This window comes from Megalops cyprinoides, chromosome 6, assembly GCF_013368585.1.
Source record: "Megalops cyprinoides isolate fMegCyp1 chromosome 6, fMegCyp1.pri, whole genome shotgun sequence".
In the NCBI taxonomy this organism is placed as follows: domain Eukaryota; kingdom Metazoa; phylum Chordata; class Actinopteri; order Elopiformes; family Megalopidae; genus Megalops; species Megalops cyprinoides.
The window spans coordinates 869,103-887,413 of record NC_050588.1 but is presented as its reverse complement, the minus strand read 5'-3'; the positions used below and the strand labels follow the sequence as shown (position 1 = coordinate 887,413).

The following is an 18,311-nucleotide window of genomic DNA, read 5'->3' as shown; positions in this document are numbered from 1 at the left end:
AAAGGAAGCTATTGGATATTGACTGCGCTGCAGTCAAGAAGAAACGATGGCCTGCGCTGCATTATTAACGACAGCGCTAACTGCTGGGCCAGTCAGCTGAATTACTGGCAGGCTCAGATGCGTCATGACTATGGAGCAAAGAGAGAGTGGTCTGCTGCGTGACTGCTGCCGTAATCACATTTAACCGTTTGCTTGCAATTACGCCAGAAGTGGCCACAACAACATGTTGTTTCCCTAATCTCCCAGGTTTTCACCAGAAGGCCACACAAAAGGGGGTGGGGGAGCAAAACTATAAAGGGCTGAGTGAACACAAAAATCATATCAGAGAACATTATTCATTATGAATGAAGACGGGAGAACAGCTGAGCCTGCCAGCGAGGATCCCCACATGAGGCCTGGAAGGTACTCTCTCACTTGAGTTCCCTGCAGAAAGGGCCTGTATTCCCCTGATGGCACTTTGCTGAGCCTGCAGATTAATTAAGTCTGGAGTGAAGAGCTTCAGTGTCCTGTATATGTTAGAGCTTCTGGGATCAGTCAGAGGTGAATCTCATAGGAGAGGAAACACGCATACTTCTAAATCTGGCTGAGGTACATGACTTGGAAACAAATTGGAAATTATGAGTTAAATAATAGCACTCATAATTATATCAGCAACAATACTACTACTTATAATAATAATAATAATTCCATTATTATTTGTTTCAACCATCCTGAAGATCAAACATTGTCTGTTTGTTATTCTGAATGGCGAATATCAACATCATCATTTTACTTCTTATAAGGTGCTGTTGGATCTTTGCGAGAGATGCAAATTATTGCATTTTTTCAAAATTGGTACTGGTATTTTTTAGGTTTAGATTTTCTTTTATTAGTTTTGCCTTCTTATTTTTTTCATTATCATGGGATCTCCCATCTCCAGTGAAGGGCAATCTTAATGCTTCATCATACCAAGACATTTTGGACAATGCTATGCTTCCAACTTTGTGGCAACAGTTTGGGAAAGGCCCTTTTCTATTCCAACATGACTGTGCCCCAGTGCACAAAGCAAGGACTATAAAGACATGGTTTGATGTGTTCGGTGTGGAAGAACTTGACTGGCCCGCACAGAGCCCTGACCTCAACCCCATCGAGCACCTTTGGGATGAACTGGAACGGAGATTGCGAGCCAGGCCTTCTCATCGAACATCAGTGCCTGACCTCATAAATGCTCTACAGAATGAATGGGCACAAATTCGCACAGAAACACTCCAAAATCTTGTGGAAAGCCTTCCAAGAAGAGTGGAAGCTGTTATAGCTACAAAAGGGGGACCAACTCCATATTAAAGTATATGTATTTGAACACAATGTCATTACAGTCCCTGTTGGTGTAATGGTCAGGCGTCTGAATACTTTTGTCCATATAGTGTGCATGACAGTGATCTGTGGTTACAAAGATGGATTAGTTATCCTCCCCATTCAGTGAAGATCGCTTCCCACAGCTGACTGCTTACTGACACCGCAAAACATAGAGACACAATACCTTAACACGGTCATAACAACCTGTGTCAGACCACAGAAACACAGCCATGCCACAACTGCCTTTATTCCTCCAAATGACAGCTGATCATTTATGGCAGTATATTCCAGAATATAGCCCCACATTGTTTTTTACTAGCTTGCATTTTTAGCAACACTACGGAACAGTTGTTCTTAGTTTAGTTGTTCTGTTCTCAGGTTATCCGCACAAAGCGTTTATAGCAAACACAGAGAGAATATATTGGTTAATTTTCATATTTACATTTACATTTATTCATTTAGCAGACGCTTTTATCCAAAGCGACTTACATAGGTTACAGTTCTTTACAATGTTATCCATTGATACAGCTGGATATTTACTGAGGCAATTGTGGGTTAAGTACCTTGCCCAAGGGTACAGCAGCAGTGTCCCAGCGGGGATCGAACCCGCAACCTTTTGGTTACGAGTCCTGCTCCTTAACCACTATGCTACACTGCCGCCCATATTTACTGACAATAATATGCATAAAGCACTTTTGTACACATCCAGATAGACTGTTAAATGCAAACTTGTAAAATAATCTCATACACATACCCAAATGTCATATAAAGTGACTATCAGTATAAGGTCCATCAAAAACTCATTATAGGCTCTCCATTAGTGACCGTGGAGAGGGCTTTCTTATCTGTTGAAGCTTTTGACCTCTGCACTCCAAAGTGGTCACAGCTCAGCTGGCTGTTGCCCTGACAACTTAGTCGCTTAGCAACAAACATCCATCACACAAAGGGGTCAGTGTAAAAGTAGAGGGGGGGATGGAATACGGGTGTGGGTGAAATTGGGAGTGGAGGTACAGGCAACGTTTTTGATCTGTGGAGACAAAACTTGGGTGTAAGCCAAGAACAGCTTGCCGACGAAAGCCAAAAGGACATCACATAAGACGACAAGCAAAATAAAAATTAATACAATGACTCTGGAGCTCTTTGCGCTTGTAGCTGTCTAAGGGTAGCTGATCATACCTTTTTTCATACTTCCCAAGTGAAATATTTTATTTGCTGCTCTGCTGTTCAGTGCCCAAGCTAAGCAATTGTGTAGCCGGTAGCAGGGAGAATACTGTCCACACAAAGGGTTTAATTGTGATTGAATCCTGGATGTGTGATGTAATGAAAGAATATATGATTTTAAAGTGGATTAATATTGGGCATATAGCTGAATGTAGTATGTGTCTTTACTGTAATATTGACCGGTTGAATTTATCAAGTGCTGCTAGTCTGGAGAGTAATCTTTTTTTGTTTTCACTAACTTTGTCTGTATCATTGCTTTCATATAACCCTTTTCTTGATATTAGTTGTGTCTTATCTGTCTGTTGTTACATAAGACACTGCACCACTGAGCAAATCTCGCATGATAAATTTCAATGTATTTGAGCAATAAAGGTTGTCTTACTGTATCGTTTCCCTGTGGAGGTCTTGCACCTCAAGCTGCACTCCATTCTTAATTTCCTTCCACCACCTTACAGGCCTTGGTCATAAGCTTGTTTTTGCAGTAGTTGTGGAGGTACATCCTGTGCATAGTGATAAACAACGCTATTTGTCACCGTGGTTTCCATCACAAGCTGTTAGGCTTCTTGTCAGACACCCATGATCAGAGAGGCAGGAATTGGGAGGGGTGAACTAATGGGGATGGAAAAACAGAGCAAGACTGAGATTCACCTTCCTATGTTTAGCCCACATATTTATACATTTACTGAAGTTCCAAATAAAGATTCAGGGAGGGGATTTTTTAGACATTCTTTACACAATCAACAAACCCATCCTACCCTGATGTATAAAAAATCCACTTACCTCTTCCTTTTCATGTCAGCTGTTCATGGCATCCCTCCTCCACCCCATCTCCTCCTTATTTACTTTTCCGACATATGATGTCCAATTGGGGCGGTCATCCCATGGCAAAGTGTGACTCCTTCCTCAGACTTGAAGCCAAAGAACTGTACCCCTATATCCTCATTGACAGCAGTTCCTCTTATTGTAATAAAATGGAAAGTGGAAAGCTGGTGCTGGGTTGTGAAAACGTAAAGGATTTTTACAATGGCCCACAAACACAATTAAGACATAATCTTTGAAGAACTATTCCCTGGCAAATGAGGTTTTCGTTTTTATCAACATATGGATCAGTAAAATTTAACAAAGTTTTCAAGAACTGAAGCCCTCCACTTTTAAAGTGAAGATGAAGCACTTAAGGAAACCATATCATCCTTAAACTATCAAACACCAGAGAACACAACATTAGACCATGACAGTGTCGTAGAGATCCATTAATGGCCTTGGGCAGCTTGTGTTACACCATTCCCAAAAATCAGTACAAATTCCTTCAAGCTATATGTTGGTGCAGGTGCTGTCAATCCCACACTTTGCAGACCTACCCTTCACACGAGAGAGGGAACCTGGCCCCCTGCCACTGGAGCAGACATACAGGGCTATTTATTTACATAATCTGAACGTGAACCAGACAGGTGCTTGGAGCTGGTAATAGCCGGACTGTCCCAAATACAGAATAGCAATATATGGGCAGCAGTGTGGCGTAGCAGAAAGGAGCAGGGCTTGTAACCAAAAGGTTGCCTGTCTGATACCCTTGTTAGGAATTTTCTTCCTTCGTGGAACCTAGTCGGGACCGGCGAAGTAACACTCTGATCGGAGCAGCGACATGCGTTCTGTCCGAGATCTTCAACATAGTGGCCACAAGTGAGGGTTTAAGTACCTTGTCCGCGGTATACCAACTACCAGGGACATCCCTTTGAACCCTACATGTATTTGGCTGTCTCTAACAGTCAGAGGGCTATCGCAGAGTGTGTGTGTGGGAACGTAAATACAAAATGTAATGCAAACAAAATGCAATTTAAATAGGATGTAACTGGTTCAAACCTATCACCCTGGACGGCTGCTGCTCTTGTACCCTTAGGCAAGGAATTTCACTTACATTGCCTCAGCGTAACAAATAAAAAGTGTAAGCTGCTGTGTGACTGTAACGTAAAGAGTTTTTATGTAGGCATGAGTGGGCAAGTCTCAAGAGATTGTCTCTTGTGGGTACAAAGATACAGCACGAATAGTAGTGATACAATTGCATGCATTGTTGGATGGGCATGGCTCAGCTACCACCTATAGATGTGCTCATGTCCTAGAACATGATACGTCATTCAGGCACATATCTGCCAAGCCCTCCACTGTGGAAAACTAGCTCTTTCTTATAATACAGTCACATGAGGAAGCTTGCAGGTTAACCATAACAATGTGGCATTTATTATGGGAACAAGAATGATTAAACAAACAGTGCAGCATTTCACTATGTGCAAACAATGATCTCCAGATCATCCAGATGGCTGGATGCAGAAAGCAGGTCCAGGACCCAGGCATTTGAGTCTGTCTCTTTTGAATTCACATACCTCCCAACCTTCCGAGTGCGGAGGACACGTTAACAAGGACAATTGTGGTGGTAGAATTTTTTTTTCTCTCTCTCTCTCCCTATAAATCGTGTGGGTCTGTTTTACAGGCGTGGAGGATGTACAAAGCAGAAAAAGCTTGATATTAGAAACCGGATCGGTGACCCTCTGGGGATTGTCCCTACTGGAAAAGGGTCATGAGGAATGACTGCTGCATGGTGGGGGGTCTGTCTAATAGAGGGAGAAGAAGAGAGAGAAAGAGAGAGTGTGAGAGAGAAAGAGAGGGATAGAGGGAAAAGAGAGAGAGGGAAGGAGAGAGAGAAGGCGGGTATGTGGAAGAGAGGGAGGGAAGAGAAGAGAAAAAGAACGAGAGTGTGAGAGAAGAAAGCAAAGGAAAGAGAGAGTGACAGAGAGCCCAATATATAATTACTACCTACACCATTGTTATATTTATGTTTGTAACTTGTTTAATGTGCTATGGCAACACAATTTTATTTGTTATGCCAATGAAGCTCTATTTGAATTAAATTGAACTGAATTGAGTGAGAAAGACAGAGAGAAAAAAAGGGAGAAAGAGAAAGACAGAGCTAGAGAAAGAGAGAACGAGAGATGGAAGAGACAGGGAAAGAATAACCACTCATTTACCAAAAGGCAGGATGAAAGGATTGTGCTGGCAGGCCAAAAATATGGAGCAAATTCATTAGCAAGAAAGCCAGACACGGAAAGCAGCTGGGATGAGAGAGAGCAGAGAGAGAGAGAGCACTCCTGTTGCCCTGCCTTATCAAATTTACCTAGAGAAACAGAGGGGGCGAGGGGGAGAGAAAGAGAGACAAAGGGAGGGAGAGAGAGAAAAAAAGGGGGGCAATAAATGAGTCAGATACGCTGTGCAATAAAGCACCTTCAATTTCCCTGCTGCGCTCTGACCGGAGATTGCGGCTGGCCCTGTTGCTTTGCAGTGCTGCACTGCTCACCTCCAGTTATGCAGTAGACATGAAGAGGCATGCTCTTGGCCGGGCCCCTCCCGCCAGCTCGGTGCACACAGGTGCTGAGTGAGCACAAACACACATTGATGGGCTCTGCTAATGCGGACACACTGCGGACCCTGCAAGCGTGGAGACTGCACCGTGAGAACATGAGCCACATCAGCGCTTTCCGGCCCTCGTCCCCAGCCTGGAGATAATGTTTCGCCATCCTCACCCTTTTCTTTAACAGAGTGGGATCCTGACTGCCGAAATGTCCTGCACAGAGAGGTCACAGTTCTGAACCAAAATGGCCACAGTTCTTAAATGAAACACCATGGTTCTGAACTGAAACACTAAAGTTTTCAACTGAAAGGTGACGGTTCTGAACTGAAAGTTCACAGTCCTGAGTCAAATGGGTTTATCTGAAAGTAGGGGTTAAAATCTGGCTAAAACTGGAGGATAAGGTGGCGTGAGCTAATGAGCCTTTGTCAGCTCATTAACTTACCAATGTTTCCTTATATTTCAATTCCTTTATGTGTTCCAACATATTACAAGCATTAGACATTATTACCCCCGATGTCCAGAGATTCAGCTTCACAATTCAGTGTTGTGGGCCTCATTGGTCAGCACCCGTTGGGTGTTTATTCCAGACCAGAGCGTCAAACCCTGTCCTGTTTTCCCAGCATGACAATTAGAGTTACACACTGTCCAGTACCCAGCATAACAACTAGAGTTACAGGCTGTTCAGTACACAGCATAACATCTAATTACAGTCTGTTCAGTACCCAGCACAACAACTAGTTAGAGGCTGTTCAGTACCCAGTGTTACAAGAGTGATAGTGTGAAACTGCACAGTCATGACCCTCATGGATTTTTGCCTCTCAGAACATCAATTCAATATGTCATTATCAGCTGAAAATATTCCACTTTACTGGGTCAACACTTTCATTTCCAGACCAGCTTTGTGCAAAACGGCTTCATCTCATTTCAGATATGACATTGAGTCTCAAAGGCACTCTAGTCAGATAATCACATTCTCAAAGACGGCACATGCTCAGCTTTCCCATCACAGAGAATGAAAATTAAATTAAATTAAATTATTTTTTTCCCATGGAACAAACTGTTATTACTGCTAGCCTGTTGGAAAACAGCTTTTTACATTGAAGCTGTGTGGCTTGAATATGCTGGGATTATTGCAGTAAGGCATTTGATCTAGACATTCCATATACTCTCATGTTCTCAAGCACATCTGAGGACTGGTACAAGCTGCATGTGTGTGTGTTTCTGAGTGAGGGATTCAGTGAGTGCGCTAATCACAGTAGAGGATGGATGGAAAGAGACAGAACGAGAGAAGAACTAGAGAAAGAGAAATAAAGAGATTATGCGCTGGTTGTGGAGGTGGGGGCAGTTGGAGGTGGGGGCATTTGGGGGGGTGGTGTGTATGGAGGGATTGTAGAAATAGAGAGATCTTAGGGGACAATGCATTGATCTGGGCGTCGGCCTGGGATCTTCTGGAGAGCAAGGAAGAGTGGGGAGGGGCTGGTGGGAGAAGAGCAGGGAGGAGGGGGGAGGGGAGTGGCCTGGGATGCTGCATGAAACGCTGATGGATGGATGGGACATTAGCGGAGGAGGGGGGTGGGGGGGGTCCCATCCAGCTCCTGTGTATAAAAAGCTGGGCGCAACTCCGCCAGTTGTCCTGTTGCTTTCGCTCCCTATCCTCCACGCTCCTACGACCTCTCCAAAAAAAAGAAACCCCCGAGTGCTAGAATCCACCGGTCGGAGGAAAAGGAACGAGAAGACACCATGAGCCACTCCTCAGCCCGCACCTCCACCTCCTATCGCCGCACTTTTGGGAGTGCCACCCCCATGGGCTCCTACACGCCCCACACCTCCCGGGTGTCCTTCGGAGGGGGGCGCTATCTAAGCTCCATGCCCTCCACCGTGACCCGCTCTGGGGGCTACCGCCTCCGCTCCAGCAGCTCTCCGGCCCCCCGCCTGTCCTACGACAAGGTGGACTTCTCCCTGGCCGAGGCCGTCAACCAGGAGTTCCTGACCACCCGGAGCAATGAGAAGGCGGAGCTGCAGGAGCTGAACGACCGCTTCGCCAGCTTCATTGAGAAGGTGCGCTACCTGGAGCAGCAGAACAACACCCTGCAGACGGAGCTGAGCCAGTACAAGGGGCAGCAGCAGGAGCCCAGCCGGGCCGACGAGCTCTTCCAGCGGGAGATCCGCGAACTGCGCCGGCAGCTGGAGCTCATGGGGAAGGAGAGGGACCAGTTCCAGGTGGAGAGGGACAACCTTGCCGAGGACCTGGCCCTTGTCAAGCAGAGGTCAGTATCAGGACTGGGGGGTGCTGGGGGGGGGGTCTTGGGAGACCAGTGGTGAAAGGTGGGCAGGTTTTGAGGGGATTGTCAGGTGTTGGTTATGGGAGTGGGATGCATGGTGTCCAGGGGAAAAGGTGAACCAGCTGCTGACGGGGTGCCCTCTGGGCAGCTGTTTCTTTTTATGGGGTCCTTATCCTGCCGACTTAGAAACTGTAGAGTGTGAGGAGAGGTGTCGGTTCGGGGTCAGGGTTTCATTTCTGCCTTTAAACTAAACCCTAAACTTCCTATGAACGCTGACCTGGGGACAGCATTGTTTGCCTTCTCCCTGTGCCACACCTATCCTACTCGAGAGATGGGCGTGGCACATCGGAGGCACACAGTGACACAAGTCTCCTTGGTAATGTTATATGTCCCTGCAGTGTGCTAGACTGATGGGCAGGACTCACTAGCAAACAGTCACATGTAGTGTGCCTGTATGCAAATATGTTTACAGCATTTTTACGCATTTCAATTTGTTTTCTTAACAAAGTGCTGCACCCACTTTTTTCTTTGTATTTTTTTTACTTATGTGCCCTCTCACAAATAAAAATTATACATTAAGAAGATATTTTAGAGAATGTATTCAAAATATATCACATTTGTAAATTATTGCTATTGTTATTTAAATTATTACAATATATTTCATTTCTGTATAGGCTATGCTTTGTGATTTAGAAGAGTCAGCCATACAAGTGCACATATATGCCGCCAAACAAACTCATTTTAGAAAAGACCCAGCAACCTTTTTTGTTTGAGGCAGAAAAGTATTCTCAATGAGTAGTAATTTTCATTTACAAGTCATTTTTAGATCTCCATTCTTAGATAATTCTTAGAAACCCAGTAAACAATTGCAGTTGCCTATCAATATAAGAACAGTGGTGTTCATGTTTAGATGAAACTTACAATTATTCATTTACATTTCCTTTCTTGAATGGAGTTAGGCAAGTAGCCACAGGCAGACACTACACCAATAGTGCCATCCTCAAAATAAACTTCAATGCCATTAATGCAAAGTGAGGACACTCACAGACTGAAAAAATAACCACAAACAGAAGGAGCCAGTTTTTTTCCCTCTGATGAGGTTTGGGGGACTGATGCAGGAGTGGGGAGATGCTGTGGACACATGGCGTGTGGCATGTGGTGTGTGGCGTGTTCCCTGTGGGGAAGGACACAGCAGCATGCGGACGGCTATAAACCCCGCCCAGCCCGAGAGGGTGACAGCGAGGATGGATGGGTGGTGCAACGGGAGGAGCCTGGAGCAGGGAGGGGCGGGGGTGTGTGTGTATGTGTGTGTGTGTGTGTGTGTGTGTGGGGGGGGGGGGGGGGTGCAGAAAATAGAATCAAGGGAGAAAGAAAATCAATAAGGGCCCATGTTGGAGCCTCCATTACAGAGTCCAGCTCTCTGGGATGGAGTGCCAGGAGCATCATTAGAGGAGGGGCTGTGGAGGCGTGGCATGAATTAAAGATGAGTCTCTCTCTCTGTTACTGCCTATTGCGTAAGAGGCAGCACTCCTGGGGCGGTGCTGCAGTGGGTGGTACGGGCGGGGAGGGGCCTCATTACTGACCATAAAGCCAGGCCCCTAGGCCCCTAATCACAACTGCGTCCTGCCAGTGGGGGCTTCAACGCAAACTGGGAGAATCCACTATAAAGGCTGATTCTTTGGGGTCATTTCCAGCTTTACGAATAAAAAACTATCACCGTATCATTATGTTACCTATTCACTTAGCTGGCACCCAAAAACACTGTAGGATGTAGCATTGTACATGTTTGTCATTCATAGAGTTGAATTTGTACTGGAGGAACCCAGGTGAAGCACCAAGGGTCCAACAGACAAGCGCGGAATCTCTGAAAATAAGCTGGATAACTGCAGGAAGACAGTGAACCCCTGCATTTGTCTCATTGGTACATGCTATTTTGTGCAGGCCTGATCTGAACTGTTGAAACACAGCCCAAGTCAAGGAAGCCCCCACTACCCTGTTAAGATCCTAACCTGCATCCATATATAACACTGCTCTGTCAGTAAGTAGGACTGTTCTTCCATAATGAACCCAATGCCTCCTACTTCTGACCACTGCTGGTTTTAAACTAATTATGTCATTGACCGATCAATTCCATTAGGGGCTGTGAACCCCGCAAAAGCAGGATGTCTGGGAGAATGTGGTGCCATGGCAACAATCTCACAGGCTTTCCTCCACAGGGGGAGCCCAAATGTTTTTCAGAGGGTTGTAAACGCTGGAGGAAGAATTGTGTCTGGCTAACAGGATGGGGTTGGGGGGGTGATGCATTATGGGAAGATGGAGGGGCAGGAAAAATGACCGCCACAGAGAGGAAGGTCAGCAGTATTTGTCATTGTATGGATGACCCTCTTGGCCACCATGCCTGAGCCTTTTTATGTTATTACGAGTTGAGGGATTCATGTAGTGGCCACTTGGCCGGGGGCCAGCTGCTGGCCCTGGACTGTACGCAGGTGACGCCTGGCTCCAAATGCACCAATCCCTCTGAAGTGACATGAGTGCTTTGGGCAGACCTTCTCACAATAGGGAACCTTGCAATGTGTCTTACTTATGAACTGATCAATCTAATTATTTGTGGATTTGTCTTTTTTCCAAGTCTCCATTCACATTTTCTCTGTTTGAATTCTCCATTTGCAGATTTGCCGTTCGCGGTTTCCCAGACAGCAGAGCACCATTACAACCCCTACACTCTTACATTTATTGCACATGCTGTTTTGTTTGTGTTTATTACATTATTACATAAATGCACATACTAGTGCCCTGTTATTACATTACATTGAGTGTAATGAGTTTTGTGCGGGGAGCAAATCCCATTTATGCATAGGTCTGTTGTCAGTACAGTACAGTATTAGCAGATTTCCTCATTCATAAGGATCTGAAGGATATACCCCCCTGCCATGGGAGAGGGCCTCTTGTGCCTTTTTAGGCAGGGTGGAAAGATTATGTATAGAGAGATGTGCAGAGGTATGTGACAATGATTGTGTGTTTCCTGTGATCTCCAATGCCAGGCTGGAGGAGGAGACTCAGAAGAGAGCCGAGGCAGAGAACAACCTGGTCCTCTTCCGTAAGGTAAACACAACCCCCTGGCCTTCCAGGGAAACACACAATATCCCACACAAGACCTGATGTTATGGGAAATCCAGCTTTTGATTGTGAGAGTCAAACTGCTGAACACCGCTGAGTGTGGCCTGTTACATCAGCAGTTCTGTCTTCTGTGGGTCTGTAGTGTTGAGAGGTTTCTAGAAGATGCTTGTGTGTCTTAACACCAAAATGGAGTATAAAAAATATTGAGTGGCATCTGGTGGAGGATCATGGTACAGCCAGGTCTCAGAAAGTGAAATAAATCTGAGAGATGACGGCGGTGGGGATTATAATGAGAGTGATATGCCCCCTCAGGATGTGGATGATGCAACCCTGTCCCGCCTGGAGCTGGAAAGGAGGATTGAGTCTCTGATGGATGAGATCGAGTTCCTGAAGAAACTGCACGATGAGGTGAGGATTGGGCCCCCTCCCCTGCACCGTGATCCCCGCTGGCAGCTCCTGAAAAAAATACCCAGAGTCAACCAAGAAAACATGCTAGCCCACAGAATGTGTCAGTACTCCACCCCCCTAGCTGTTTTGGTGTTCTCCCTGTCTGTCAATGTGGTCCATGTGCTTTTGTTTACTGTTTTCCTTGTGCTCCAGCCCTGCCCCCCTCTCCGCCCTGTCCCCGCCCACCTGATTACCTGATCGCCTCTACCTGCCTGCCCACCTGCATCCTATCTCCTCGTCACCCCAGCCCTATATCTACCCTGCTTGTCTCTGTCTTGTTGCCAGTTTGTTGCAGTGTTTTTTTTTTTTGGGGCCGCTCTCGTTCTCGCCTGTTATTCTGTTTTGAGTTTCCTGTGCTGACCTGGCCTGTTCCTCGACTTTGTCTCTGCCTGCCATTTTGCCCCGATTGTGCGATCTGCCTGTCTGCCCGGTTTGACCCTGCTTGTTCCTGTTTTTTGATCCCTGCTTTGCCTTCTGACTGCCTGCCTGGTTTTGACCCTGCCTGTTCTGCCATTACGATTCCAATAATACCTCCTGGAACCTGAGCACTCGTGGTCTGCATTTCAGTCCGTGCCTGACCCCTGACAGCACCCCAGGGTTAAAAGAAATAAGGGTTGCCAAAAGATTTTCAAGTGGGAAAATTGCCCAGGAGGTAAAGAGAAATTTTCCAAAATCCTGGGAGAAAGGGGATTATCCGAGGCAAGGTCAGGTACATTAAAAACAAAGAGTGGGCCCAACTTTAAAACAGCCAAGACATTGCCAATACACTCAACAATGAATTTGTTAAAAGCTTCACCGGTGAAAAGGCCACAGGTATGCAAATCCTATATATTCAGGAAGTGTGAGATTGGAACTAGAGACATGGAGATGTCAGAAAAGCCATGGCAATATGAGAAGTGAGTCAGCTTGCGTATGGTTGATGGGTTACATCCAAAGGATCTTTAACAACTTGATGTAATGGTGTAAAAACCACCACAACAGAAATTTTCATCTCTAAATATTGACTGGCATTGGACTCCACTGTCGCATAAAAATGGTATAGAGGATAGCTTCAGAAATATTCAGAATGGGGGTGTCATGATTAACATATTTTTAGGAAGTTATAAATAATTTTAATTCCACTCTGATTTATGACATTATGTATTTGGATTTTCATAAAGTCTTTGATGAAGTACCACATAAGGGATTCACTATGAAACTAAAATCTGAAGAATAAAAGGAGCAGTCCCCCAGTGGGTTCAAAATTGGCTTCAGTGTAAAGCATACAGAAATATGAATAACAAAGAGCATAGAATAACAAAGGGAAAATGTTCTTGCTGTTACAACTGAAAATGATATTGCTCCTGGAACAGAGCAGTGGGGTCATCCCTCTGCATTGTGGACAGCAGCACAGACATCAGATTCCATGATGTGAGTGGCACAAGTGCCCTTTTCTCACACTTTAGCATGCCTTAACCAGTACTGTCAAATTTTTTTCTCACTCAGTTACTAACACTAACATTCAGCTCAAACATTTCCCTTTTTTGTAGTTCTGATAAAGTTGAACCATTTTAACGGATTAACACATCATTTTTGTTGTGAAAAGGGTTATGCTGAAAACTGACTCCAAGAATATTAATATTTAAAAGAATGAGGTATACAGCCAAAATCATAGAATACAAGTCAAAGAAGGTTGTGGTATTGCCAAAATTAGACTACATCTCAAGCTAGATGAAGGGGCAAAGAAGTAGTCAAGAGGTCTGTTTTTGTGTGATTTTCCTCTTTTCTTGCGTAATGCCTTACAGCTGAAACTGAAGCAATCAGGCCTAAACACAGGTATCTAAAAAGTAGGTCACAAATTACCCCAAATCGGCCCTCGTCTCCAGATCCCGGCCGCAATTGAGTGAGCCCAGCCATGACCCCCATCTGCCCCTCTGCCCTTTGACCCGGCCCCCTCAGGAGATACAGGATGTGCAGGTGAGCGTGCAGACCCAGCAGTTGAAGATGGAGATGGATTCCCCTCGGCCCGACCTCACCACTGCACTGCGTGACATCCGGGCCCAGTATGAGAACATTGCCGCTAAGAACATGCAGGAGTCCGAGGAGTGGTACAAGTCCAAGGTAAGGAGGGCGCACACCAGGCATGTTATGGATGCAACTACACATGCATACATACATAAATTAAAAATATTTGTGCGCATACGCGTATTTGTGTTTGTGTTTATGTGTGTGTGTATGTGTATCTATATTGTGATGGATTCTCGTGTGTCTGCAGTTTGCTGACCTGACTGATTCGGCCAAGCGCAACTCAGAGGCACTGCGACAGGCCAAGCAGGAAGCCAACGATGCCAGGAGGCAAATCCAGTCCCTGACCTGTGAGATTGATGCGCTCAAGAGCACGGTACAGCTACAATTCATCAACACTTCATCACCAAGCTGTGGGCAACAGAGAGGTTTACTAAACAAATCATTAGCTTTAGCCACATAAATCTGGTAGCTTCATTAGCTGTAGAACTGGTTTTTGGTTGTCTGCTTCTCGATTGCTTGTTTTGAACGCTGCCCCTTTGTGGCCTGCAGAATGAGGCCTTGCTGAGGCAGATGCGTGACATGGAGGAGCAGTTCTCTGTGGAGGCTGGCGGCTACCAGGACACGGTTTCCCGGCTGGAGGAGGAGATCCGCCACCTGAAGGATGAGATGTCTCGCCACCTAAGGGAGTACCAGGACCTGCTCAATGTCAAGATGGCCCTGGACATTGAGATTGCCACCTACCGCAAGCTGCTGGAGGGAGAGGAGAGCAGGTGTGGGAGAGAGGAAGAGGAAGACGGGGGAGAAGGAGAGGGGACAGAGGCAGGGGAGGAGGGGACAGAGGCAGGAAAGGTAGGAATCAAGGGAAAAGAAGGAGAGACAGATGGATGGGAGTAAGGTACAGGTAGGGTATAAGTATAGGTAAGAGGTATAGGTAGGGTCTCTCTGTATTACAAGGGCTTGATGCTTTTAATTAACTCTCATCCCGTAACAGTGGTGAAGTCTCACTCCAAACAACTTTAATGTCTTGTACAACAAGAAAACATAAAGGAAAGCAAGATTGTCTTCATGTTATAAGACATATATGTGCTCAACCTGTAAGCCTGTGTTGAATTTGACTATCACTGGATGACCCCACAACCTCACGACCCCTCTTTCTTTTTCCCCCCACAGGATTACTGTTCCTATCAATGTCTCCTCCATGAGTGGTCAACACAATGCTGGTGAGTTCACTGTCCTGCACTGCGCACACCGACACACACATGCACATGCAGACACACAAGCAGTACACACATGCATGCACATATAAACACATACACACACATACATGTGCACACACCAGCACACACGTGCACGCATGCACATGCAGACACACAAGCAGTAAATACATGCATGCACGCACATGTAAACACATGCACACATACATGTGCACACAGAAGCACACATACACGCACAGCAACACAAACACCAACATCCACATGACATCATGTGTTTTGGAGGAGAGCACCCCCCCCATTGACAGTAGGGGCTCCAGCACTGGGTGCAGCATGTAAGGACATAATTGGGCATTCCAAATTGGGATAAAAAGGTGGGATGGCACTGGACATTCCAAATTGACAAGAATAAAAATAAATACATTTGTAAAACCTCCAAATCTGCTGAATTCTCAAAAGACACTCAGTTCAAAGACATCACCGCACACATCTGGCTCCCATGAATCTCCTCCATCTTTGCAGACATCGACCATACCCCGGACACCCACAGCAAGAAGTCTGTGGTGATAAAGACTGTTGAGACTCGTGATGGAGAGGTAAGCCCGACTCTGAGAGCTGCAGCCCTGTGGCGGAACACTGCCTGATGGGAAAAGAAAATGCAGCATAATCACCTGACACACCTGCTCTCTTGTTCCCCTTTCCAGGTGGTGAAGGAGTCCAGGAAGGACAGGGACACTGACCGCGATGATTAGAGGGATGACCTCCGCTGCTTGTTCCAGCTCTAGAATAAATGAGTGAAAAAAGGAAAAAAGAAAACAGAAAATAAATACTGGATTGAAGAATGGAGCCAAAAAGCGCACAATCACAACCTGTCCCCACTCCGCACATGTTCTGTGAAGTTCAGAAGGTTGTTGGTTGTTCTTCACCTGTCCAATCTTCACAGCACCAGATCCTGCAACCAGGGCAGCTTGTTTGGTACAGTGATAAACCTCAGGCAAAACCTCCCTTCTTTTATAGCACTTACACTTAACCAGGCTTCTTCAATGGTGCTGCACTCTGATCATTCCTACCTGACATCCAAACTGCCACAGAAACAGAGATCTCTTCACACGGGCTAAGGTAGTTTCAGCATTACCCCAGTTCTGCAGCGATGTGCGCTGCTTTTTGAAGTGTTGACACCTGTGCAAGCCGGTAAATGACAGCTTAACTGACATACTCCTCTGTTCTGAAGTCTCTCTGGGGATGTCCCTAGCCTGGCTATTCAGAGTGGTGTCGTGAGTTGGCGTGATGGCCGAGACCAGGCCCTGCAGGTTGGAGCTGAGTTTGAGTTTCTCCCATCAACTCAGACACGCTTACCGACACCACCAGCCCACCCCAGCAGCGTGTGGCCTATCCACACAAAGTAGGACAGAGAGGGAGATTAGCAACACTTCTGGCACACTCCAGTCCCTTCCCAAAGTGCAGCTTCTAACAGGAAGTCAGACTTAACAATGGTTTGATATGTGTTTTTGGCGACCGGAAAAAAAAAATGACAATGATAGTAATTCAGATATGCAAATAAAGTCAACTGGAACAATTATAACTTGTTTATTTGGATTTTGTCTTATCTTGCTTCACTCTAGCCAGCATATTTAGGAAGCAATGAGAAGGGTTGTAAACAGTACAGAACTTTAGAGATCAACAGAATTCTGGTTACTGCTGTTTACCTACAGCACTTTTGGCTGCTTCTTCTAATTTTTTTTCAGAAGCAGTAACTTGAGATGCAATGTGTTCTACAGCATGGTGAATAAATGCTGTCATATGGTTATTACAGAGCAGAGATGAGTGACACCTGAAGTCCAGGCTTATAGTGTCCTTGGATTGGGCCTAAGAGTCCATGCAGTAGGCTACTCCATATAAATATACAAAGAAGCTTGTAATGTCCTGGCTTTGAACCTATGAGTCTATGCAGTAGGGCACTCCATATAAATACAGAAGCAGGGACTGCCCATTGGAACAGAATGCAGTGGTTCCACCTGAAGAGCTGCTGTAAGCTCAGTCAATCAGACACATTTTTGATGCAATGTCAAATCAAGAAAAGACTTGTCTTTGAAAAGCATCACTCTAGAAATAGAAGGGGCCTCTGCTTTGTCCCCTGTCAGAGCAACTACCCTTTAGTTAACTGAGGGTGTGGACACATTCTGTTGGTTTGATGACACTTTGGCTTTCACACTCTGTTGTAACACCAGTGCCCAGTCTTCTGAAACTCTCATAGAGCTAAATTAACAGATCAAACAGCCATAATCTGAGCAAGATGATAGATCTAAAACTCTAGCAAACAAACATTAAATTTGAGATGCTGATTCTTTCAAGAACTCATTCACATACATTTGATTGCACAGTAAAATACAGTGAAGAATACGTTTAAAGAATTTCCCCCAGAGAGAAAATGTAACCATTGTACAGCTTGCCATCTCCATATTTCAGGGGGTGTTGTGGAAGACCTTGATAACAGGCATTCAGACAGTTGCATCATGGGACATGTCACACACCAGTAGTTTTGGCGCAGTGGCTGCCCAGTGGAAGCCAGAACTGAAATGCAACACACAGTTCAACATGTCTTTAACAAGGGAAACATCCATGGTCTAAAACTAAGTTTTGAGCTTTACCAGGACTCTCTCACTGTGTCATTCAGATTTGTTGGCTTGTGTTGCTGAAAACAGAGCGAACTTTGATGAAAATTTACCATACCCTATGACAGCACATTTTCTCAGGGCCACTGATGGTACTTTCTGCATGACTAAAAGCAATAATCTTTTCATAAGATGAGTAAGGAGAGAAGTGCTCCCTCCATGACTTTCTCCATACAGATTACAGACAAATGCAACTGTCACTAGCATCTTTCAGGCCAGTAGTTGTAGCTAATTGTGATCCTCCCTTACAAATCTCATAATACCATTATCTGCTTAAATGGTATACATAGAAACTGAATCTGTGCCAGAATACAATATGGGAGTAAAATAGCCACCCTTGCTATTAATGAGTTTCTGGTTTCCGCTCCAAAAAAAGGATGACTTCTTTTACCTCACAGCATTACAGCAGGAATAAATCTTCTTGGCTTTATTCCAAAGCACTTTTCATGTGTATTACCTTTTCTTTTAAATGAACCAAGCTAATGTTGTCTTCAAAAAGAAAAAAATCTCAGTGAAATCCCTGCATGGTAGAATCACACCTGGGACAATTAATCACATGCAATATTATTGCATTTTAGGCAAGGTGAAGTTTCTTGAAACATGGGGAAATTTGCAGTGCAGC

At 45.2% G+C, this 18,311-nt stretch overlaps 1 protein-coding gene across 2 annotated transcripts; it reads left to right on the top strand.

Annotated features, from left to right (window-relative positions):
* Positions 1 to 7,693: 7,693 nt before the first annotated feature.
* prph (peripherin) lies at positions 7,694 to 15,788 on the top strand. Of its 2 annotated transcripts, none has more exons than XM_036530622.1 (9): positions 7,694 to 8,220; positions 11,277 to 11,337; positions 11,665 to 11,760; positions 13,738 to 13,899; positions 14,054 to 14,179; positions 14,356 to 14,576; positions 14,977 to 15,015; positions 15,532 to 15,613; positions 15,722 to 15,788. In XM_036530622.1, exons 1-9 carry the CDS (start codon positions 7,694 to 7,696, stop codon positions 15,767 to 15,769), a joined length of 1,362 nt encoding a protein of 453 aa, XP_036386515.1. In that variant the 3' UTR covers positions 15,770 to 15,788. The 2 variants fall into 2 exon arrangements, with proteins under 2 accessions (XP_036386515.1, XP_036386514.1); XM_036530621.1 differs by having other exon boundaries at positions 14,977 to 15,026; positions 15,540 to 15,613.
* The last annotated feature ends 2,523 nt before the right edge of the window (positions 15,789 to 18,311 follow it).

Bases quoted from the DNA above. Each gene is read 5' to 3' on its own strand.
- prph (XM_036530621.1), top strand. From the start codon at position 7,694: ATGAGCCACTCCTCAGCCCGCACCTCCACCTCCTATCGCCGCACTTTT. The intron at 11,338-11,664 runs GTAAACACAACC...ATGCCCCCTCAG, and splicing joins ACCTGGTCCTCTTCCGTAAG to GATGTGGATGATGCAACCCT. The intron at 14,577-14,976 runs GTGTGGGAGAGA...TTCCCCCCACAG, and splicing joins CTGGAGGGAGAGGAGAGCAG to GATTACTGTTCCTATCAATG.